Source organism: Phalacrocorax aristotelis, chromosome 6 (genome assembly GCF_949628215.1).
Source record: "Phalacrocorax aristotelis chromosome 6, bGulAri2.1, whole genome shotgun sequence".
In the NCBI taxonomy this organism is placed as follows: domain Eukaryota; kingdom Metazoa; phylum Chordata; class Aves; order Suliformes; family Phalacrocoracidae; genus Phalacrocorax; species Phalacrocorax aristotelis.
The window spans coordinates 52,382,238-52,407,840 of NC_134281.1; the positions used below are offsets into that span (position 1 = coordinate 52,382,238).

A 25,603-nucleotide genomic window follows, 5' to 3' on the forward strand; every position below is an offset into this window, starting at 1 on the left:
AGTCATTCTTTCTGATTTCAGTATAGCCACAAAGAAGGGAGAGTATAAACAAAGTATCTACATCCTCTGGGCAGAAAGTCAGAAGAGATTAACAGAACCATCCTTTACGGCCTCAGTCTACAAATCAGAATCTCTCACTGTTAACCTTGTTTTGCTTTTTGCCAACATGCTGTGTGAAGTTTACTTTAAGCTGTAAGCATGCTCTGAGCATAGCTACAGCACAAGAGAAACAGTAACGACAGTCTTAAAATCACAGTTGCGAGCAGGTTGTAAAGCATAACAAAAGGGGATCATGGCACAATCAAGTCCAAAGCCAAAATAAAGATATAGAAAGATAAGTAGTACTTTTTGATAGGTTTGCGCGTACAGGGTCGTCAAACACATGGCTGATTCAGCTAAAAAAAAAAAGCATAAACAATATTTTTCATATAAGAAATGTAACAGTGTTTAGAGTTCATGGTTATAGAGCTACTACCGATCCTTCAAATGCAGTTATTTGAAGTTCAGATGAGTGAACCACAAAGATCTATAGCACTCTATAAAGCCTGATATGTTACAGTCACTTCCTGAACCTCTTCCTTCATTTTACATCTTAGATAGTGGTTATTAAAAAGAAACTATTACAGGAATTACTTCTTAAAGAAGCTGCAAATCCAGTGTCGCACCTCTAACAATTATAGCTACATTAGAGTTGGGGTATCCTTTAATATCGTTTTTTAATAGTACGTCTGACAATTCTATATGCCGGTGGGTATGAAACTGATGTCTCATAATGCATGAAATGGATGATGCTACATTCACATATAATGCCTCATATTACCAGTATTCTCAAGGGCAAACTGAGCACTCCCATGATATGCACAAAGGCATTAAATCTACTTCCATTTCAACTTTCCAGAGTAACAGTTATTTTCACTCTCACCTGCTCATGAGAAATATAAACAAAAATTTGCAGGGAATATGCATACACCTTATCAATTTTGGCTGATACTATTTATTCTAGTTGGCTTTAGAAATTCTGTAGTAGTCAAATACCCAGCCAGGTTGAAAAATGCCCCTTTTTTTTTTTTTTTCTTCTTCTAAGCAGTAGCTTTCAGCTCACTGCTGTGTAATGAGCACAGGACTCTAACAGGAACAGGGGAGCGCAGAGCGTGGCCACTTGAGGGACAGCCCCTAGGTAAACTACTCCAAGCTGTGGGTCAAACTGACCTCCCACCCTGTGCCAAAGATGACTGAAGATACAATGCCAATCTCTAAATGTAAGGGTTTTCATAGGTCAGGGACAGAGGGAAAAAAAAAAAGACGCAACCTCAGAAAACTGAACGGTTCGGTGCTATACTCCTTTGTCCAACCTGCAGGATCTGTACAGCCCAAAACGGTTATTTTGAAAACATTGCACCAGTTGCATCCATTTCTGCTACTGCATCTCCCTGAAGACATGACTATCTTTGAGGGAGACCATGGTCTAGGGGTTACTGTCACCTTGCTGGGTGCCACTTCTATGAAGAAATTATGAATTCACATTCCAAGACATGACAGCAGAGACTGGGCCCTACCGATGTCCAGACAAGCTAATAATGTACATGGCATCAAACAGAATATTTTGGTACCTGCTCAACTAACTGTTCTTAACAGACTTGTGTAATAGGGAAAAAAATATTATTCTTTTATTATTTTCAAAATATACTTTGGTTTCATTTTGAAAAAATGCAAGGAAGGAGATAAAGTTACATGTTTTAATGCATAAACGGGAGAAAAGATGGACCACGCATGCAACATTTCTGGCAAGAAAATGCTACCATCCCCCAACTCCAGTATCTCTGGGCAGGCAGAACAGCCCAGAGCAAAGTTTCCCCACCTTGGCTTACAGAAAACATCTGGTGTGGTATTTCTAGTAGGAAACAGTTAAAAATCAGAACCCCACAACTGACTGTTCAGGTTCCTTGTGCAAGATGCCTTCCAATGAATTTAGTTATTCAATCCATTGTATCCAGTTATAATTGGAAGAATTTAATACTACATTCAGTTCTCCTGTAATGCTTGGTCAGCAACAAAAAACTCATGCTTCTTTTCTGGCTCTGCAGAGCAGTGTTGTGTGCAGACAAAAGAAGAGTTCCCCTTGCATGAACGTTTTGGTAGTCTATCCTTACAGAAACAAGTTCCTCATAATTACTGCTAAATTTTTAAGATTTGGGAGGCAGCATTTGAAAGAAAAATAATTCTAAGATACTTATCTTTATTGTGTCTTGAAGACTAAGAGAAAAGCTTGCATCTAGTATTTCAACTTAACAAAGAGATAAGGAAGCAGAACCTTCCCTGTGGTCCTTTAATGGGAAGATGGAAGAAAAGAGACTGCTTTACTAGGTGTCTGCTTCCAGAGGGTTTCCCTCATGCTCAGATGAAAAACATAACAAAACAAAAGCAGCTGTGCCTTGTCTGTAAAAACAGATCATCACTAATTTATGCTAACTCCACATCATTGTCTTCTGTGATCAGAAAGCACTGATGAGAAAAACAGCAGCAAATCAAAGAAATTATAGTTTAAAACTTTTACAAAAATACTTCATGCTACGCTCAGAAATATGCCTTATTTCGGGAATGTTACAACTTTGCTTATGAGATTTCATTAGGCTAATGTGCTACTTGATTTCTGAAAAAGAAGAGAGACAACCTCCTTGTTTGTGTGGACTACCAGCTTACATATGAGGGTGCCGAATACAATCACTGACTCTGCAGTAGTTCACTAGATGAAAAAATGCCTGAAAACATTTCTTGTTTAATGTTTTGCCAGTAAAAGATCTGTACTAGCTACAACCGAATCAAGAATGTGTTTGGTGGTTTCTTGGAGTGAGCCAGAGAAACTGGACTATTCCATTCTTAATTTATTATTTATAGAAAACAGTACTATCAAAATAATTAAGCAGTCTCTATATTTAAAGGTACACACTGCATACATTACATGACTCATACACACAGCAAGACTCTGCTACTCACAATTTTTTTAATCACTCTTAATAAGAAGAAATATTAGGGAGTGAACTTCAAAGCACCTTGTCACACCATGACACACCTATACGCACCAAGTAGCACACAGTGTTAGCAGAAGTATCTTTGCTGCTCTATGGTATATTGGTTTGGTGGTTGGCAAAACTGTGCAGTAATAGCTTTTCACAGAAAGTTTGTTTCGTTCCTTTGGAGCACAGTTTTCTACTAGGTAGCATTCAATTTAAAGGAAGCCAAAAGAATTTAAATAATCTCTAATTCATGCAACAGTGAGAGAAATTAAATCCACATACTGTATATAATTTAGGGAAAGAAGCGAGTTCTTATTTGCTGGATAACATCCAGTCATGATTCCACTTGAGATCACTTCCATTAGAGTTATAAAATGCAGGCAAACCACCTCCAGGTTACACAATTCACAAGCATATGTTTGATACAGAAAAGAAAAGGAATTGGAAAAAAACCCAACCTTAATAAAACACATTAATTTCTAACCCCTCTACACCAAGTGCCCTAGATGAAGAAAGGCTCATTCAGCAAAAGCTGTACAGCATGCTTGGGTTTCATTCTGCACATGAGTATAGTCAAAATGCCTGAGCCCCAAAAAGGACGTTAGGTCAGCTGGTGAGGAAGAGGATGTTGACAGACTTCCATGACACGCATCAGAAACAGCTTTTCTCACCTGTAGCCTGGAGCGGGCAGACACGAACACTGCCATAAAAGGCTGCTCTTCTCCATGTACTCCAAATTGGCAGTGGTAAGGGGACAGCACTGCCTTCAGTACATTGCTCAGACTGCAAGTGTCAGCCTGACCAGGCAGGTGTCCTAGTACAAGGTGACATGCCACAAGGCTTTTTGTTGGGTAGCCACATAATGTATTTTGTTAAAATAAAATACAATTCTGACGTGAAAGCACTTTCTAATCCTTGATATGAAATATCCAATTCTCAATCATCCTGAAAAAATTCAGTTCTGACAAAGAAAAGCATTCCTGAAGAGACCTGTCTGTGCTAACAGGTGCAGCAAAACCTGGTCATATTTTATCTCTGACATGATCTAGCTGAGTACGATGGCCAGTTTTAAAAACCAAGCTATGCTTTAAAGCTATTTTCAAACACAACTACAGAAATGGATTTTCACAGAATGTAAAAATAGCTGTCTAAAACTTTACACATCCAAGCCCACACATCTAAGTGTCACAAGTTGCTTTTGAACCTCTTAGCCTGTAAAGACACAGTAAAATGCAAGTATCGCTTATCAAAATACTTCAAAACTTTTAATAAATTATTATCCATAAACCAAAATTACTATCTGCATTAAAAAAAAGGTCAAAGTCTGCGTTACAGCTGTGCTATTAAAGACCTTGCATACTTGACCAAAGTTCTGAACACCATTAATGTTTTTTATAAAACAAATAGGAACCAAGATGCCACCATCAGGACAGACATAGACTGAGCGTGAGGGGCCCCCCTTGAAACGTAACAAGTGCTATAGGGCAGCTACGAGGTGATGGGACTGGCACCAGTGTGATCCCTAAATTTTAAATTTATACTTTCAAGACTCTATCAGCATGTGATGGGTTAATTTTCATATCAAGTGTTTCACAAAGATTGTAAGCCACATAAAACCGCTTTAATTTAATGTTTGTGAAAACATTTAAGTCTGAGAGCTAAAATTGTTGTTATAGATAATCAAAAAATACTTCAAAAAAAATCTATACAACATGGTGTGTTCTATTTTCTTAATACTGTTTCAACCGTTTCTGCCAAATGCTGCTAAAGAAAACCTCTCTCAATTAAATCAGCGTGAAACAGGAATAACATCAACAAATGCAATAAACTAACACCCCTCTACTACATGAGAATGAGGTCCCAAGAATGAATAAAAACTAATCTTCAAAGCAAAAGGATTTTACTGGGGGGGGGAGGGCAAACTCATTACAGAAACACTGAAATTATGGAAACAAAGACCTTCTTGCAAGACTTAATATAGAACTGAAACTCTACAGTCATCTTTGATGACCATCAGCCTGTCCATCTATAACTCTGGAGATCTCCCTCACATCTTCTTTCTTAAATTTCTTATTTAATTTCCCTTGTTGTAGACTGCAGTCAATACCCTCAAGCTAGACTGGATGTGGCAACTCCCTAACGTCCTCTGAGTCTAAACTCAGCAAAGCTAATGGTGCTCACAGGAATTGCTCAACTGGAGTCTGGAATAGAGAGACGTATTTACCCAACAGGGTTAGCAAGACTTCCCAGTAGTCTCCTGAGATTACAGAAGGCATTTTCCACTAAGGCTTCCACAGTGAGGCTACAGAAACACACTAGTTAAAAACTCTACAAAACAAACTTAACACGTCCTCCAAAAGGAAACTCAATCTCATTTAATTAGAAATTATACCTAACGCTCCCCCATGCATTTCCCTACGTGAGAAAACACCTAGGAACTCTTAAGTAAATGTGCAAATGTAAGCCATGTCACATTTTAAGTAAATTGTGCAATTGCCATTATGGGCTGGAAGTTAGTTTCCTGAAATACCATCCTGTTTTAACAGTATGTTGATTTATCTGCTTAATATTTTACAATGGACTAAAATAAGTATGCAAGTTGATCGTGGTCTGAATTCGCTGTTTCATTTTGTTTTCAATTATAACATCATCGGGAGATCTGGCATTTATCCACTGAAATGCGCCTTTCATCAATAAAACATTCTTCCATCAGTAAGACACCTGTAACAATTTAAGCCTCTTCAATATCCTAAACCCAGTTAGGCGAAATACATTAACACAGAGTGACATTCAGAGCATGAACACTGGCACTGAAGTTAGGTACTTTTATTAAAATACCTTGCTGAACTGGAAGGCCAACAATGAATATCCTTTATGATAAATGAAAACAATCTTCTGTTCTTTCACCAGACCGATGTCAACTAAAGACAAGCGCAGAATTAAAGCATTCTCTCCTTTTTCTCCTTTTTTCTGGTTTGGCCTTACTATTCATAAACTTATGCACGGCTGTGCACAAAGAACCTCATTAAAAAGGCTGTCTTATGAGGGTATTCCTCCGAAAGCTTAACTTTTGACATTTTAGAAGTTTATATTAATGATTGTATTCCTTTACCAAGCACTAGCAGTTTTTTATTTCAATTAAAAGCACATGTTTTTCCTTTTTGGTTTAGAAACTGAGAAAGCTACTTTATTTACAAATGTCTGATTTTGCTTCGTGTCTAAAAACTAGTGGCTTAAATGTTAGCATTTGTTTTCATTCTGCTATTTATTTTCATTATTTCACATTTGTCTTTTTAATTATCCATGCTCTAATGCATAAGATATAACGCATTTCTGTGAGTTGGAAGTGTGAACTTTATAGGGTTGTTATTCTTTTGTTTTTATGCTGCTATAATAATAAATAATTACTGGTGTCACAAAGCTTAAGATCAATCCCAAAATCAGATTCTCGCTCTCCTTTCGTTAAATAGTTTAGGATGTATCAAGTCTGAAATTTTCTTGTGGAACAATCAGATTAGAAATCAAAAGGTAATATCTGTTCATTAGTATAATGTTTTTTAAAATACCAGAGATGAAGCACTGAACAGAATGTTAGAAATCACATGTAAATGCCCAAGTAAAATGTGTAGACTTCTAGCAGTGTTCAGGAGAATAAATTTACAGTGAAATTTGGATAGAATTAGCAGCCTCGTTGGCTACTATGATTAAAATGTACTTTGGTGTTCTACCCATTTAGGATACCTGTCTCGTATTGTGATGCCTTTGTTTCTGCCTAGAGGTAAACAAAACATGGGTTACCATGAGAGAACCCTTACATGTGATAAACAAATCCAACGGCCCACACTAAACACAGTAATTACCCATTTTAATAAAGCATCATAACACCACAAATATATTCACCATTTTTACTCATGTTGTTTTTAATTTCTTATAAATTCTTTCGTTTTTCTCAAAGTAAAACATATTTGGTCATATAAACTTAACACAGTCCTTGCACTACGTGACCCAAGTGTCACAGGTCCATCAGAAATGATCCATTATAATCTTTGCAGTGCCAATTCACCAGGACACTGGTGCAAACTATGCTTAGCTGATTATAGCTCTTCAAGGCTCAAAAAGGGCATTACAATCATACAAAAGCAGGGCATGATGCCCGACTCCCTGGCACAATAGCTAAACAATGGTCATTTTATTCTGTTTCTCTACATCAAAGACATTTTCAGTTCTGTTGGGTCTGTTTTGCTGCCTTGTGTGGACCACAGCTCTATACTACCAGTAAATTTGTTATAGCAAACAGGTATGAGTATATAAAAAACAGATTTTTGCCTTCCACAGTGCAATATTCTATTGCAGTATAACACACAGAAGCCAAATGAACTCTCTGTGGTTATTACCCACCTAATGTTGTAAAAATATTACTATGACATTTTGTCTGGTCGACCATCTTAAAGGTTAATTCTGTTTCCTATTTGAGATTTTCCTCTAGGTAAGCCATTCCATGCAGTTTCTATTTACTGATTCCAAACAACCCCCAAACTGTTTCATTGCTCACTCTCACTGTTAAGAACATATTGACTGGCTGCCTGCTCTGCTGTTTAATTCATTTATGCTGAGAGTCAGGCATGAAGACAGAATTTTAAATGTGACATTTGCAGGCTGCTGGGTCATTTGAAGCTCTGACAACACCAGGGAGTTCCTGACATACAAACTGGTCCTGATTTCCAATCTTCCATGTTCTGAACACATCAGAGATTCTTCCCGGAGGTGCAGATTTCAGCCAAAAGTTTTAAAATCCCTTGTGTTTACATCTCGCAGAAAAGACCTGTACACTTTGAAGTTTTAAAATAAAGCTTATGTTTCCTTTAAGGTAAAGCCAGCCCTGCCTGCAGCGTGCGACTCAACTGCTTAAAAGCACTGATTGACAAAGGTATTTGGAAAGATCTACGATAATGATTAATACTAATAGGATTTTGTAAGCAACTTTGACATTTAGTGGACTTTTATTAGTACCTGTTGATGTTTAAGCGTTCAGAACCAGCTAAGTCTGAAACCACAGCTTTACTGCACATAGTCTATCTGGCTATTGCTACGCTGACCAACACCAAGTCCCAGTTTTCAGGTTGGAAGTTTTCCTTATCTCAAGGCAGCAAATGGACTGTACCATTTTGTCTCCCACAATGAACTGTCATTATCTTTCCCAACTTTCAGGACAATTTTTCAGAGTATACCCGATTACCTGAAAGATTCCATACTGCCAAGGTACCATTCAGAAAACTGTACCCTGACCTATTCAGTCCTGGCTTAAGAAAACTATAGTTACCTGTCCCTGAAGCAGGACTCACATCTACAAAGTTAAAAAATAAATGACTGCAACAGAGTAGGCCTTTTTGCTTTCTCTAAATCATCACCAAAAAGGAAGATGCAAAGCCTCAATACTCATGTTTTACAGTATATCACAAGTTTTATGCATGTTATTTGGCCATGAGCGGTTCCACAAAATAGGCAGAGCCCACTGTGGCTCACAGCGAAGAATGAGAAGACATGCAAGTGCAGGCTGGGCATCTAATCTACCAGCAGGATGGACTGAGATTCAGACCTTGAACTTCGAGAAAAGAGCAAGGGAGTATAGAATCTTCTGCACTGAAAAGAACACTTCCTCCTCCTTTCCATAAATTGGGGGGAAAAAGGAAAAATGCTATAATATGAACTGTAGTCTGCTATTCCCAGCTTACATGTCCACACGTGCTGGTTTTGGCTGGGACAGAGTTAACTTTCTGCACAGTAGCTAGTGTGGGGCTGTGTTTTAGATTTGTGCTGGAAACAGTGTTGATGACACAGGGATGCTTTTCTTATTGCTGGGCAGGGCTTAACACAGAGCCAAGGCCTTTCTGCCTCTCGCCCCACCCCACCAGCGAGGTGCTGGGGGTGCACAAAAAGCTGGGAGGGGACACAGCCGGGACAGCTGACTCTGACTGACCCAAGGGATATCCCACACTGTATGACATCACACTCAGCATATAGAGCTGGGGGGAGAAGAAGGAAGGGGGGGAGGTTTGGGCTGATGGCGTTTGTCTTCCCAAGTAACCATTATGTGTGACAAAGCCCTGCTTTCCTGGGGGTGGCTGAACACCTGCCTGCCCATGGGAAGTAGTGAAGGAATTCCTTGTTCTGCTTTGCTTGTGTGCATGGCTTTTGCTTTACCTGTTAAACTGTCTTTATCTCAACCCATGCGTTTTCTCACTTTTACCCTTCTGATTCTCTCCCCCATCTCACCAGGGTGGGAGCAAGCGAACGGCTGTGTGGGGCTTAGTAGCCAGCTGGGGTTAAACCACAACACCACATCACCCCTCATTTGTTTACCTAAATCAATGGAAGAGCATTGATTTTAAATAAAGACACAGTTAGAAGGCACAGTCTAGGCAAAAATCTCAATCTGTTCTTTTATTGTGCAAAAGAAAAAGCAAACAAACCTGTGGAAAGCAGAAAGTATGATGACACTGCTTTAGTTAGAAACAGAAATAGCACTAATTGAGAACTGTATTAAGGAGGGAAATTGTTCTCCCAACCCATCTTTCATGACAATTATTCCACAATAATGATTCTATACTTTGTCTGCTTTTTCAGGAAAGGGAATATGATTTAGGTTAAAATGCAAATTCAACAAATTAATGGATTTTTTTTTCTTTTGTATCAGTAGACACACAATTATTTTAACAGCAACCTCTGAAGTGTCCACCCTGTCATACAGGAAGGATCTTTTCATTGCCATGTTCAGAATAAGATTTTTATAATTTAATCGTTGTCATCTGAACAAGAGTATGTTGTTTTTACATACTTCCAGCATACGGACATTGATTCTGTATGACCTAGAAAAGCAGATTTTGTTACAGATGTTGTTTATTCTCAAAGAAAATCCCTAAAATAGAACAACATACCTGGTGTATTATCTGAGCTACAGGAAGTTGTTCAGCATATTTTAGTGGTTCTGTTGCCAACTCATCCTCTGGAAGCCTGGGAAGAAACAAAGTTAACATTTATCAAAGGTAGTACAATGTTTACCAAGTTAAATTACTGAAATTTAAGAGTTTCAGGTACGTTACTTTTAAATCTTTGGTATCTGGAAGATTATTTTGCTTAAGATGAAGAAAAAGTGTACTTTAAGACCTTAATTGAATATATTTCTTACAAAGTTGTGTGAAAGAATACATTTATAGTGAACAGATGTGTGTGTAACACTGTGGATTTCTTCCCTGACCAAAACATAAAACACAAATTTAGCAGCAGAAACCTAAAATCACCTTTAAATTCACTTTTAGAAGAATGAAATGCTGGTGAAAGCTGGATTGAAATCCCCACAGGAAAAAAGTCTTACATGTTTACAGAACAGATTCAGCACTGTTAACAATATAAGCTTCTTCACTCAATCCTGCCAACATAATTCAAATGTGACCATCTCAAAAGGCAAGAGGTATTATTCACCGTTTTCCATTTTTGCTGCAAGTGCACATCAGTGTTCAGCTGTGGTAGAAGTTCAACACCACAAACATTTGTGCTCTTACCAGCACAGCAGTGTGTACCACTGGTTTCAAATAAGCCAAAGAACTAGCATGAACAACAAGAGTAGAATATTTCACGAAGAAAATGCACCATATCCCTTTAAATGTCAAATAAACTGTAGCTGCAACTGAAAATTCAGAATCCATAAGTAGTCTTTTAAAAGAATATTTAAATGATAGTAAATCAATACGAAAGCAAGTTATAAACCCATCAACCATACTGCTTTCTTCTACTGGAACTGCAAAGCACGTGCTACATTTTCAAAGTATCACTGAAGGTTTTCATCAGTCATTCCTCAATCTTTCTGCAGAGTTCTGAATATAGGAATTTGAGTAATATGACAAGAAATTGGGGGGGGGGGGGGGGGGGGGAGAGGGAGAAGATGCCTACAAAAACAAGGCCTTTCTATAAAGTTAAAGCAAAATTACTTTCAGACAAAAACTGTGGCCAAGACATTATTTCCAGGTTCAAATTACTACCTTATACCAATTTTAGTCAAAAATGATACGTGCTTGCTGGGTTAATTTATCTGTAGACTGGCTGCCAGGTAAGAGCCAAAAACTACAGGTTTAGACTCTGCACTGGGAGTCAACAGGCTGTGGCAAGAGAGATGACAAAAATGCACATCTCTTCCTTTTTCTGTTTCTGAATTTATGTTGTGGTTTGGAATGCTTTTAAGCTCCAAGTAAGAGCCTGAATACCCAGAAATCTGTAATGAACAGAGTATGAGGAAGTATGAAAGTCTTACTGTATAAGAAATTTAGAAGCAGAGAATGAAAGAAACATGGCAATATTTCAAAGATCATAGTGACAGCCTGTCTCAGACTGCTTAATGTGCTTAAGAAAAATTAAGTAAGCAAGCTCTGAATTACTGAAGCTGGTCTACTGAAATAGCTCATTTACTTATATGGTTTTCAGAGGTTTTGGACTATTATGGCAATGATGAATTTGTACTCACAACATGAAATATACTGCTGTTACAGTGCAACAGAAACATCAGAGCTTAGAGTGTGCTCCACGACTCCACTGTGGTGCGCAGAAGGAGCCTTTCCACTCATTTCCTTTCTACTTTCTATCATTTGCAGAGTCCTGACTGGCAAACATACCACTGGCTATTTAGCTACCCACAGCCAGTGTGAATTTGAGATTACTTCTGTTCTACTGGGAGCCTGTTAGTTGACACACCACCTAGATTTATAGATACCAGCTACATAAACCCATTTCTTAGCCATTGTTCCAGATACGAAACCACTGTACACAGAACAAAATATTCATCAATATCTTGAACACTTATCTCTACAGTCTTTACAGGGACACTGCAAATGTGGAAAAAAAACACCCTAGTATCTCAAATCCCAAAATTAAATACTTGAAGCTGCAAGTAACAGCTACAATTACTATAAATGGAATGTTAGCAGGGACGAAAAGAAAAAAAAAGCTTGCCTGTTCTATCAAGGACTTTGTACATTTGGCAATGTTTTCTGTCTAGACAGAGTCAGCATTCCCTTGCATAGTCAAACACCCTCCTTGTCAATTGCAGAAAAAGACTTTTCTTCAAATGTCAAAGGATTAAAAAAGATAAATTATCAACATAATTTTGAGTCTTAGGAAGCTTTACCAAAAAAATAGGGAGGGGAGAATAGTATAAACATGTATTTTAAAATAATTAGATTTAAACTGAAATTAGACTCATAGGAGCCTTTCAACATCAAGAAAGACTATTTCTAAGGGTTTTTTTCTAATTTACTTTCTGGGAAAAAAATCAATTTAAATAGACTACATTAGATATAAAAATGACAAGATATAGATTAGAGGCACATTATAATATCTACACATACATGTGTCTACATATATGTACCCATACCATGATATGTAAACATGCATGCACATGGGTAGTTTGGGAGAAGAGTTCAGAACATTCTCTCAAAATTTTTGCTTAAATGCCATCAACTTCTTTTATATGTATTCAGTGATGTACTAGCTGTCAAGTCCACAAAAGAGAGTTTTGATTCTTCTCCTGCAGATAAGCCTTCTCAACTGGATGAGCATGTACCTCAATCTTTCATATTAAACCGCATAAATTAAAGCATGGAAGCTCAAAACTCTTGACAAAAAAGCTGTATGAAATATTGCCCAACTATATCCTCTACCTGGAACATGTCATTAACCTGAGCTAGCAGGTATGATAAAGCAGTGTATCAATACACTTTGGGCATCTGAGGCTACTAAATAAAGTGCAAGAATATTTCACAGTAAATGATCTTTGCAAATTTTACAGTAATAGTGTAGTCTTCATTATTATGATACTGCAGTACTATCCTCTAAAGCCACTGCATGGCATTTTGTCAAGCAAAAGAACTCTCCTCCTAGTACCATACGCTCAGATCTGTCTAACAAAAATTAACTGTGAGAAGGATATGCAGATTATTGAGCCAACCTAAAATATCAGCTTGTTCTTACTGACCATGACTGATTTTTTTTCCTGAATTCATAAGCATATATATGGCTTCACAAAGGTTTTTCCTAAGCGCTTTGTTCCCAACTCTTTTCTCCTCTTTGATCAACTGCCAGAATATTTCAACACATATTTTTCTAGGGTTATTCTTATCCACTTCTACTCAAGGTTCTGACCAACAGTCAGATCTGAACTGTTACTACATTCACTATTCATAGCTATTTACACATTGGAAAATTAAAAACATCTAATACTAGCAACATTATTTTTAGCTAAAAAAGGGAATTACCCCTAGAAGTTATGTTGTATTTTAAGCAAATAATATTTAAAACTTTTTGAGGAAAAAAAACATATTTTTTTGCTTGTTTCATCTTTTAAATTTTCCTATCAAGTGATGATACTTGTGACAGAAATTGAAACTTAGGACAGAGGCATCTTGCAGGTCTTTGTTTTCAAGTACTTATATACAATCACTTTGGAAAATGCTTCAAAGTGCTTCAAAATGTCCGGCATGCGAAGTTCTACCACTATAACCATGTCAGTTAGCAATACCACTTTCAGCATTCATTTTAACAGATATAAGCAATATAAATTCCTTTTAAGTGAATTATATTACTATGAAGCCTCCATAGATCTTGTTTTTATTTCTCAGGGCAACCATCAGTTTACTGGTCTAAACATTTGTATAACAGGTACCAGGCAACTTCCTCTAAATTTCTTTTTCCTTCTTTTATCTTACCAACAAACCCTGTTGTGCAGTCATTCTTTCCAACAAAGGTGAAAACTGGATGATGCAACAAGAAATTGCTATCCTATAAGCAGCACAGAGGATGAATCACTGCATACGAAAGGCTTCTATGAAACAGCATCCATCATGAGAGCTCCAAGAACAGCAGTAAAGTCAAGACTTGTCTGCCCTGAGAAAAGGCCAGAAACAGCCGTTGGAGCCTAAAATCCCCTGCAAGTGGGCACAGAGGCTATATTTTAGTCTTTTAAATAAGAACAGAGACATCTCACTGCCAGTAAGATCAAACAACATGATGTAGCTCCCGACTACATGGCTGAATTCCCTCCCCCAAAGCAGGGGCTGCATCCAAAACCAGCTACGCCAGGCACGTTATATCCTGAACCATGCACAAACACTGTCCAGGAGAGCGCTAGCTGGCACAAGCCAAAATAGTACCAGGGACCATGCTAGCAATTAAACTTCACATGTGACTGCAAGGCAGTACATCAGTAAGGCTAATTTACAAGCACAGAGGCAGCCTCATATTCTGTCTTGAAGAAAATTACATTGGTTAGCTTGGTCAGTTTTGCAAGTGGATCACAGAAAAGCCACAATCAGGGCAGTTCTTACCAAGGAGAAAGAAGCTTGTTGCAAAACTACTACTTCATTTTACACTAGCCCAAAGCTGAGTAGCCCACTAACATTGGGACTCCTAGACTGGCAGAACTATCTATAAAAGGCCTTCCTCTTCTAAAAAGCATAAGGAATAGGAAGGCCATGACTGGAGAGGAGAAAGAGGTCAACACAGAAGAGAAAGTTCTACTTCCTCCTCCTTTGCACAGTGGAGGAAGAGAGTAGGTCAGGAGAAAGACCATCTCCATTACAATCATCCTGACCTTGCCTCGCCCTTTCACAGAGAGACGCAAGTACATTTGTTACTACTCTCCTTCCAGAGGTAATTTCCAGGAGTGGCATTAATTTTTGCTCAAAAGCAGCTATGTCAGAAAAAAAACCCCAACAAAATACAAAAAAAACCCTCAATTGATAGAATTTATGCTCAAATCATGTGTGGCAATTTGAGGCTGTAATTTCACAAAATTAGTTGGCCTCACTGTTTAGTACATTTATATGTGACACTTAAACCTTTATAAAATTATGGGCTAATTTGTTGTAACACAAATTTCCTTGTGTGTTTAATTTCTTTCAAAACAATTCTATTACAAAAACAAAAGTCATTTTTCATGAATTAATTTTCCAGTAAGAAATGGTCCTTTCTGTCTCAATTGAGCATGACAGCAGAGTGCTGCCGACAGTGCCAAAGCAAGCTAACACAGTGGCATATCAGCATATACGGCATCACGCCTGACAGCTGGTAATGCAAAGCATAAGGAGATCTTGATTTTCAGGGCGAAGACTAGAAAGAAACATAAAATCAGAAGAGAAGTGGGAAGCAGTAACAGAGAGCAGAAGAGGAGGATCTTGAAAAATTCAATTTAAAAGTTATTTTTATACTGCCACTGTGACTGCTCTTAGATGAAGGAAAGTAAGCATGAAACAGAAACTGTGGAAAGTTACTCTAAATCCAGTAAAATGTGTCAAGATATTTAGTGAAAAATCTTATTTGTTATTTATATTTGCATACTCTGTCTTATGGGAAAAATCCTGAGAGTCAATGTGCGCTAAAGAAAAATAAATCCCTAGCATCGAGAGGTGGCACATTTTGCCACAAGTGCTAATCCAGCCTATGGTCTGCTACACAGAATAGCTACAGTAGCTTTAGGGCAGAGATGTATTTTATCTCATGCAAGTCTTACAAAAATACAGGAAAAAAAGAGCAGCACGTGACCACTAACTGGTTTGCTCAAGGCAGAAATGGACTGTTGAGGCACTTCAAGAGAGAGAAAAGTCTAGATAACAGGACACGCCATAAAACCTGGCTCTCTGGGCAAATCAAAACATTCACTAATTAGATGAGGCAACAGGACTAAGGCAGTTATTTCTGCCTTCCTATACAGTCTCTAGATTTGATGGTTTGGACAGCTCACACATTCTTTCATACGTATGACCCATGCATTAGTAATACTGCACTTCTTTGAAACTATTGTTCCTTGATGATAAGTCCTAATATACAACCACCTCTCTTGGAAACTACACAAAATCAGAGTGTGAACAGGGTAAAGAAGAGGTCACAAGAGACAAAATGCTTTATGGGAAAAGGAGTTTGGGGATTATCTTCTTTATTTGCTGTAGCTGTACAAGACTCGCACTGCTCCTAAAGTGCAGCCTGGTTTGTTTGACAGATAACTTCTGCACAGTATGAATGAAAGTACTATACGGATTCTCCCACTTCTAGAAGTGGCTTGGAAGTAGAAATACTGCAGTGGATCAGACAGTCAGTATGTGACCAAAGGATGCAAATAACAGCAGAGGCCTAAATCAGACACCCCAGACTGAAAGGTTGAAATTATTAATCTAAACCTGTGTATAGCACTGATAGCTTTATTGACTGTAAATACATGAACATGCTTGCATCTGGCAATAAAACGAAAACAAAATGCCAGGGCTTTATGCGCCACATCAGAAAAAGTTATTAGGTTTCCTATTAAAGAGAGACTGAAATGGGCTATGTCGGGTTTGAGTGAATAGTTTTTAAAATTGGCCATTGAGAAATTTATCTACCATATCCATTCTACAGAAGATTAAGAATTAGACCTTGGATTAACGCCAGGTACTTGATCTATCTGCTAAACCCTAACATCACACATATTTAAGAATATGGTATGTTTAAACAACAGAAGCACTAATGTACATGGAAAATGCCGGTGCTTGAAAAGATGAGGTCATGGTTAACTCTGCTCTTCCCCCAAAAGTGTTCTAATCGATCCTTTTCTTATCCTTTTAAGGGAACACATGATTTGCCTATAAGCATGATTACTACATGGATAGTCACAAAGAAAAGCAGCAAACACTCGAGAGTATAATCATTCCAGGTAACTTCCTCATGTCGTCTCCTTCACGGCATCAGTTTCTTCAGTTAAAAGGGTCCAAACAAGTCTTTCAGCTACTTAAGAAAGCATTCAGTGTAGGTTTTGTTGCCGCAACCTTTGTTCAGGTGAGTGCGGATGTCGCCCTCTGAAAACCTGATACACCTAATAATGCAAACAATTTCAGTACCATAGTACTGAGCTTTGGCAAGCCGGACAGCTGGCAGCTTACCTTGGGCGACCTTGTAGGACTGTCTAGCAGAATGCTAATGTGCATCTTTTGCAGTTCATCGCTGTGAAGTCAAAGTCATGTCTTTGAATGGGTAAGCGATTAGTGCATATTCAAAGGTGAGGAGAGAAGGGAGCTATGTCTACAGAGGGAATATGCAGGGATTTTGCAAGTACAGCCAAGCACACCAAGATTCTTTGGTCCACGAATGCTGTGACCTCTACTTCACCACGCTTGCAACCTAATGCAGCAAGTGGCATACTATCAAAGATGGTTTAAAAAGAAGATTGCATAAAAATGAACAATACAGTATGGAGATGAAGAAAAAAATAGATTGAAGGCAAAAATTATCTTTGATGCAATGAAAAACTAAATCAATGTTAGACACAATCAGATTTATAATTATCTGAAGAAGGAAGCTACTGACTTGCATTGAAATGAAAAATATTTTACTTCATTGTGCTGGCCTTTACAGAGAGATATTCCTGTAGAATAAAGCAGCAAAGCATCTTAGGGTTTAGAAAGGCAAAATACTTCGTAATCTGTTCATTGCTTTTCAAATAAATGTGAAAGATTTTGACCCGAACTAGTCATACAGACTTATTCCTGGAGTTTAAAAGAACACCTTAAGTCTCTGTGGAGTCTTAAGCACAGGGATTTCCGCTGGACCTGGTCATAAACAGGTCTGCTGGTGTTCCCAGAGTCTGGCAGACACATTGACTTATGATCTGTTGCTAAATAAACTGGATAAAACTATACTGTAACAAATGTTTTCTCCGCCTTTCTGTGATCCACACGTAATTTCTTATCTAATGAATTTCAGGGGATTAACCTTTGTCAAGTCACATATTCTTAAACATCCCAAGATCTTAAAAAGAGGTAATAGAAGTCGATTTTGTGTTCTAACACGGGTTGACCGACATTGCCTCTCTGCTCTTTGCTAGCCAATGACTTTTGTCAAAATACGTTTAGTTGCTGAAGGGACTCTGTTCTTTCTGCTCCTATTTTTATACTTAGGCAAGACACAGGAAAGGAATTAAAAAGAATATTAGCTTAAGTAAGCAGAACTGACTTTGCTGGTACTGGAAAACACATGACCTGTAGGGCTTCATTTTGTTATCTCAAATATTCCACATTTTAGGTAAATTAGAAAATCTCTTTAGAATTAATTTAAGCTTCAACATGATGATGCTGCTGAAGCACAAAATGCTAATCAAAAATTGTAGATAAAAAGACCAGCTAAGTCTCTCCTCTATCACTGAAAATCACCATTTGAGTCCACAGCTAAAAGTAGATACTCATCGTTAATTCATTCTTACAGCAGGCAGGGTTGGGGGGAATGGGGCGGGGAGGGAGAGAAGAGACAGTATGCATCTCCCTCAAGTTTCCCAAACTCAGGGCATGCTCATACAGACAAGTCCAGCAGGATCAGAGGAGCTTCTATGGATGGTCCAAGCCAGTCAGAAAAGAACACCACCCACCTAGCTGAGCAAACATTCAATCTAGTTTGAAGTGCATATGTGCTGTATCTAGTAATTGAGGCTGCAAATTTCCTCCTTGGACCCAGTCCTTCCTAATTGCGTGGGGAAATGTTTAAAAGAGTGGTTAAAAAAGCCCAGGTTTTTATTGCTCTATGACTAGTTTGGAAACCTGTGACTGAATTTCACAGAGATCTTAAAGAAAAAAGACCAAACCCTCCCCTGCCACCACATCACACATGCAATTTAAATACTACTACCAGTACATGTAAGCATTATACTTTCAGCTGGATAAAGCAAGCTTGTTCATTTTTCATAACAAAGTTTATCAGCAGTGCCTAATCTTTATATAGACCAATTCAACACTACCTGTCAGTGCACAGAAAGTCAGAAAAATCAGCAGGACAATGTTTTTAAAATGAAGAATTAACATGGGAATGTGCCAGGGCAGCAATTCCATTATTTAGTGCCCACAATTAGTCTTTATAGCAAAGTTCATATTTTGTTCCTTCCTGCGTATGTTAAAATTAAACAATATATCTGCATTTGTTTATATTGTTACACTTTTCAACAAGCACCTTCTAAAAACCCTGTAATATACACACTTTAAGTCCAATATTTCTACACCTACAGTACATATTTCTATTTTTTCAGTTCATGAGTCATGTAATGTACCATCCAGCTAAAATTTCTCATGAGACTGCTTAGTTCACTGCAAGAATCTGTCAAAGTAGCAGTGGCAACATCTGTTCTCTGCCCAGCACCATCCTCAGACCTTCTACCTTACCTCTTCCATTTCAAGCTTCTTTCTTTACTTTTTTGCCCCTTTACTCCAATTCACCAATGTAGATATCTACACAGAATTACAGAAATGTTTCTAGGGGACTTTCAGAGATCATCCTGTCCAGCCTTGCAACACCAGATCAGGTCAGCCACAGCTTTGTCTAGCTGAGTCTTCAAAACCTCCACAACTTCCCTGTGTAATGTACTTTAGGGCTACTTCACGCTCTTTGCAAAAACATTTCTCCTTATGTACAACCTGAACCTCACAAGCCACAACCTACAGCCAATGTCCCCTGTTACCAAAGAACAGTTTACCATAACCATCTCTATAACTGCATTTCAAACAGTTGCAGCCTGCTATTACATTTCCCATCTTTTCAAGGCTAAGCAAGCCCAGACCTCTCAACCACCTCTCACAGGTGTGTGCTCTAGGCCCTGACCATCTTGGCAACCCCACTCCGCTGTCTCAGCATCTTTCCTGAAGGGGAAGGCCAAAAGCCAGACACAGTATTTCAGGTGCGGCTTCACCAGCATCAAAGAGAAATAACAACAGTATTGCTCAACCTGCTCATCATATTCCTCCTCACACAGCTAGGTAGGCAGGTTGGCTCTGTTGATTCATATTCAACCGGGTCTCCACCACTGCCTCCAGATCCTTTACAGCATTTACAGCAGGGCTTCTAATCAGCCTGTCAGCTTCCAGCCCCTCTTGACATGAAATCACAAGAAAAGACACCAGTTGAACTTCTTTCTACAGGTGCATAAAAGAGCATATAGTGGTACCAATTATAGACCCAGGTTTTCTTGAAAGAAACATGCTATACACTGGGCTCTCAGAAAATTAATCATAACTACAGTTCTGGGCTTTTAAGAAATGGTTTACTGTTCAACCAGGTCTCCCCTGCACACCAGATGTTGCATTCCATCTTTTTGGGTACAATGCGATCAGTAACACGTTTCCATAAAGCAGACCAGAGATACACCACAGACTGCAAAATGCTGTACTACAAAATTTAACCATTTTCCTTTCTTTCACCAGTACTGTTCCTCTCTGTAGCCAACTCCAAGAGTCCTAACAGTGGCCATGGCAGACAGCACTGAGTAGCATTCCAATCAGCTAGCAGTAAACGCTTTAGACCTCCTGTCAACATTATATTGCTAAGTACATTACGAGTTTTGGGTTGGGTTTTTTTGTTTGGTTGTTTTGTTGGTGGTTTTTTTTCTCCACAGAAAGCTGCACAGAATGTATGTAGCTCAAGTTTTTATCAGTCTTATTTTCTGGACTGTGATTTTCTGTTATTTATAGATGACTCGTGCACTTTTTTGACTGGATTCTGGTTTTGCGTGTTCTTGTTAATGGCAAATGAAACCTCAAGTTCAAAACCAAACACTTAGCTATATTATATTCTCTGAGGCCAAGGTACTGCAGGTTACTGAGTCTGCTGATGTTGAACAATGAATCTATTAATGTTTGACCCTGTAAAGCAGTCGCCCTTTTTCTTCATATTGGTATTTTATGGTCTGCCTTTCTGTCCTCACTTATTTCATAGTATTGGGACCAGAAAGGCCTCATCTCCTGTCTACCACAGACCACTGCGTATTGGCCAGAGTGCCCTACAGTAAATTCAGGGACTTTACAAACTTTACAGCCTTTAAGCTTGAACGATTTTAGTGGTCCGCTCCCAGGAATGGAAGCAGTGGCAGCAAGTCATACTTTTCCTAGGTCAAGTACATGGCACGCCACTTGCCAGGCTCCTAGCAGGCATACAAACTTGGGAATTCCCCTGCCTATCCAGGCAGGCCTCTAGGTCTGAGGTCTGTGGGACAAAGAGAGGGACACCATCTCCTTCCACTGAATTCAATGCTGTAGTAGTTCCAGTATCTGCCAGCTATACCTGTACAAGACCTACGCCTAGATTTGCAAGTTATCCCTGGTTGCAAAGCCTAATAGTAGGCTGGACAAGGCAGATTTCTCATGTTCCAGGGTGATTTCTAATCCAAATACCTGACATGAAATCCGGCATCTCAGCCACCTGCCAAGTCCGGATTTCTGATTACCTCACCCTCGTCTTGCTGGGAAGGGACAGATGCAGTAGCTCTGAGCGTGCCACAAGCTATCAGCTCCCCTTCTCTCTGCAGTCTCCAAGGGACAAGGCTAAAGCAGGGAAAAAAGCAGCTCTGAGGGCTACAGGCACTTCCCTCCCCATCTTTCCTTCTCAGTTACCTTAAATTCTCTGTAGTGTTCTATGTCTTACTGCAAGAGTAAAAAGAGATAAAACCATCTAACATGAAAAAGCTTTTTTACAGAAGTTTCACTTTATTTCCATACCTACATGGATATGAATTCTGCAACATCTTAATCATCAACATGGTAAATAAATGCTAAGCAATGTTTAAGCAAAGATCTTCTTTATAATGTAATAAAGCAAAAGCTACTTCTATAAAATGTTAAGTTCCTAAAAAATTAAGCAGTACATGTTTCAAGAATACCTATATGGGTTGGACCTTGCCACAGTAAAAATAGTTTATGAGTCAGTAGAATAATTATGCTTACAAAAATGTCTAACAAAGCCTAATATTAAATAGTTATTTTTGAAAATGGGACTTTAGCTTTTAAAATTAAACCTTCAGTATTCAGTCAGAACATGCCCAAACTTAAGCTGACCATGACTTTCTAAGAGTGTCTTATGGCAGTAAAGTATATACATTAAATGGGTTGATCTGGTTTTACCTTCCGGAACAAAAACAAAACACAGAAAAAAAAATATCACTTCACTCTTTTATCAGAGGAATGTTCATGTTATTTATGTAAACCCTTACATTTGTTTAAAAAAAGTGATGCGCAATTTTAATTGAGATTGAAGCCCTAGTATTTTTAACCTAATCTCAGGCCTTATCTCATTCCAGTGGTAGGTTCTTCCATTATTTAAAAGTCATTTCCTGCAAACGTTCACAATCTACAGAACATTGTATCAGTAAATCTCAATGTTACGTATACTTTATCAATAGATACTACCAGCAAGAGACTGTGTAAAGCAGAAAACATCACAATGCCAATCTGTCACTCAGCTTTTAGAACTTCAGGCTCTCAATACCCCTTATGTAAAAGAACAAAATCTCCAACACTGCTAAGGTCCTCCACAATCCTATATATAAGTAGATATGTGTCTCTGTGTGTGTGTGCATACACATACACATAAAAGGCAACTATGAAACTAAGGTGAGAATTAAAAGTTTCTTTGTTCATTTAGTACAGATAACGAGGCCAGACTTCTCTTTCACCACCTGCATATGGACTAACTAACAGCTATAGAAACAATGGAACAACTCCAATTGCACAGTAATATGCTCAACAAAAAGATCCGAAGCGAGGGAAGCATAAATACATGCAATAGCCAGAAGATGTCTTTCTACAAAATTTTGCATGCTATGTATTATCAAATTTATGAAGTCTAGGTTACATTCTGTCCTTTTACCTTCATATTTTAAATGTTTTGTGGAAAACAAACTTGATTTCTAAATCACCCATTTTCTCTCATGTTTTCATGAATGTTCAACGTATCTGTCACCAAAATTATCAGAGTACTTCAAATGTAAGCACTATGGTGGCAGGTGCGTATCTTCCTTGTCTGTGTTCATAGCTGAGCTATAGTGGGTCCTCATTCACGAGTGGGACTCCCACACACTACTGCAATATAAGTAGCTAAAAAAACAGGCACTGATATTTTTCAGCAGGAATATCAAAGCATGTCAATATACATACCTAGAAGCCCTTCTACTTGCATCACCTTGTAATTCTACTCTGATTTTGGAGTTAACGATAACCAGAAGTATATGATGGCAATCAAGTACGTTGGTCCTCTACTCAAGGAAACTAAGAAAAGATTCTTTGTTCTACATTTTAAGTCTAATGCCTCTGCAGGAATTTCCTAAGAAGCCACCAAAACAAAACAAAAACCAAAAACCTGTTTCTGCTGCATTTATCGAGACTAGGATGAATGCAGCAAACACACCCATCCTCACCGATGAATACGTAAGTCACTTTGAAATGAAAAATTTCCATTTCAGTAAATAGACTGCACTGTAAAGTACTGAACTTTCACTAGAGAGCTGCTTAGTGACTCCAGTTATTGTCTTATTACAGAGTCCTGGACTGCAACGTGATAATATAGTATTTACTGATGCACTGTATTCATTGAGAAAGAACGGCCTGAAAGACAGATATAGTGGGGAAAATAGCAACAAGAACACCACCTGCTATCTCGAGCTGACTGCTAAGCAGCCAACACCACTTCCACTGCAGCACTCGCCCAACAGCACAAGGCAAAGGTTTCCTCAGTATCACTGCACAACCACGACGCCATCGCCTTCTCAGAAGAGTTGGCAGCCTGGGGTCCACTGGGAAGCTATAAAAACTCTGGTAAAATATTATTTATAACAAGAAAATGACAGTACTGATGGCTCTCCATAAATGGAAAGCCCCAGGAATTTCTATTTATCTCAAGAATGTGGATTTTTTTTGTTATTCAAATACTTTTCCTACTGAACTTACAACTATAAAAAGATGTTGACCAGCTATCAGCCAGTGCATGTTTAGTAAACCCTCCATTATGCAAGAAGTCTTTTCCATGGGGATAGGAGAAGGAAAAGGAAAAAAACAGTTGAAAAATGAGCTATTGAGAGATTATATAGTCTGAATTCAAGACAATGGTATAGCAGTGCAACACCAACTGATTATGTTTTATTATAATCACCTCCAGGAGTACAATAAAGGAGTGGTTCCAGATTTGGGGTTTTGTTTTTTTTTTGGTTTTGTTTTGTTGTTTTCTGGAGTGTTTGGGGTGGGTTTGTTGGGTTTTTTTTGGGGGGGAGGGGGTGTTTGGGTTTTTTTTCTGCTCTCCTTTAAACAAAACATAATAATAGAACCACTGATCTATTAGACATACGTCAACCCTTACAGACCAACCACATACATTATCTTTCAAAAATTATTTTCTACAGGAACCTAATTCACTTCTATCAGGACAGTAAATTAATGGTGTGCTACTGTAACTTACTGTTTGAAATCCCCTTTTCTCATAAATAGTTTTAATTGTATGTACACAATACTGCTGTGAAGGTAAGCAAATCCATCGTGAAACTGGCAGAGGATAAACTGCAACAGGAGATGTCCTGAGAGAGAATTCTCCAAGCAGGTAAGTCTGAAGATGCCTCAGTAAGCCCCTAGGAAGGATGTTCTTCCAGAGCAGCCACTTGTGATAGCACAGCAAAACACAGTGGAAGCCCTCTGCAAGCCACCACGCCAGCTATGAATACACCATTGTGAGACCAGCCTACACTATAAAAAAGGCAGATATGCAAGTCTAAGCAAAAACCAGAACGCACTTTTTTCTTGTATATGGAAAGACCAGTCTAAGACAGAGTTAAATGTTCAATTTTAATAACTATTGTACATGATCACAAGTCAAAAACAAAGACTGTATTTTAATTTAGTGAAAGACACCCCTTCCCCAAATGTACTCATCTGGAGAGTATTTGGCAAGGTGATTTATTTTCTTGCACCACCTAGTGGGGTTTAGTTTAATCTACCAAAATAGAGTTCAGTTGTATTCGTACTTCATGACATTAGTGACAGCCCACATTTTCTCACAAAACGCATAATATTTCAAGCCTGCACAATCCACTAACAGCACTACATTGCTAAGTTTCCACGCATCTACAAAAACATAGCACAACAAAAATGCTAGAAAACAATTCCTGTTTCGCTTGTGTTAAACAGGTTTGGCAGGAACTTAGAGATGTCATAGAAAACTATTTCAGAACGTACTGTTTATGAGTTTCTAGCCTGAAATATCCATCAACAGTACCTTGTCAGGGCGAACCACACATAACCTCAATAGTCCTAATAGACTCTGTTATGCGATAACAAGGCCGCACGCTGAGATTTGGAAGATTTCTACAGGGCTTTTGGACCAAACCTCTGGCAGAGCCAGGCACGGTGCAAAGGACTCTGCAGGAAGGAGGACTACCTTACACAGCAACCACCTGTGCTAACGTCCAACTGCAGCAGGAACGAGCACCTACACTGCATTTGCTAGAAAGATTCCTGGTTGCTCCACTCCAGTCTGTGCTTCTAAGTTGGCTGCTTTCTAATGCACTGCTCCAACACAGAACTTCACTACGTGAGGTCCAGCCACACTGGAAAAGTCCTTTTCTTAGGTCAAGCCCCAACCTGATACAGACAAGAATTCATTAAATATTTAAACACAAGTCCTGAATGGCACAGGTGAACTGATCCAGAAAGCATTTTTCTCATCATCTTTCCTAAAGAAAAATTTATATACTCTAGTAAGAAGTCTTGCATTTAATCTGGAAC

At 38.5% G+C, this 25,603-nt stretch overlaps 1 protein-coding gene across 2 annotated transcripts in view; it reads right to left on the reverse strand.

The window, feature by feature from the left end:
• PIGK (phosphatidylinositol glycan anchor biosynthesis class K) overlaps positions 1–25,603 on the reverse strand; it is a 71,949-nt gene that overhangs the window by 14,496 nt on the left and 31,850 nt on the right. For both annotated transcript variants that reach the window (XM_075097889.1, XM_075097890.1), the window contains one exon: positions 9,950–10,025. In XM_075097889.1, coding sequence (XP_074953990.1) covers positions 9,950–10,025 — 76 coding nt within the window. The remainder of the gene's footprint in view (positions 1–9,949; positions 10,026–25,603) is intronic.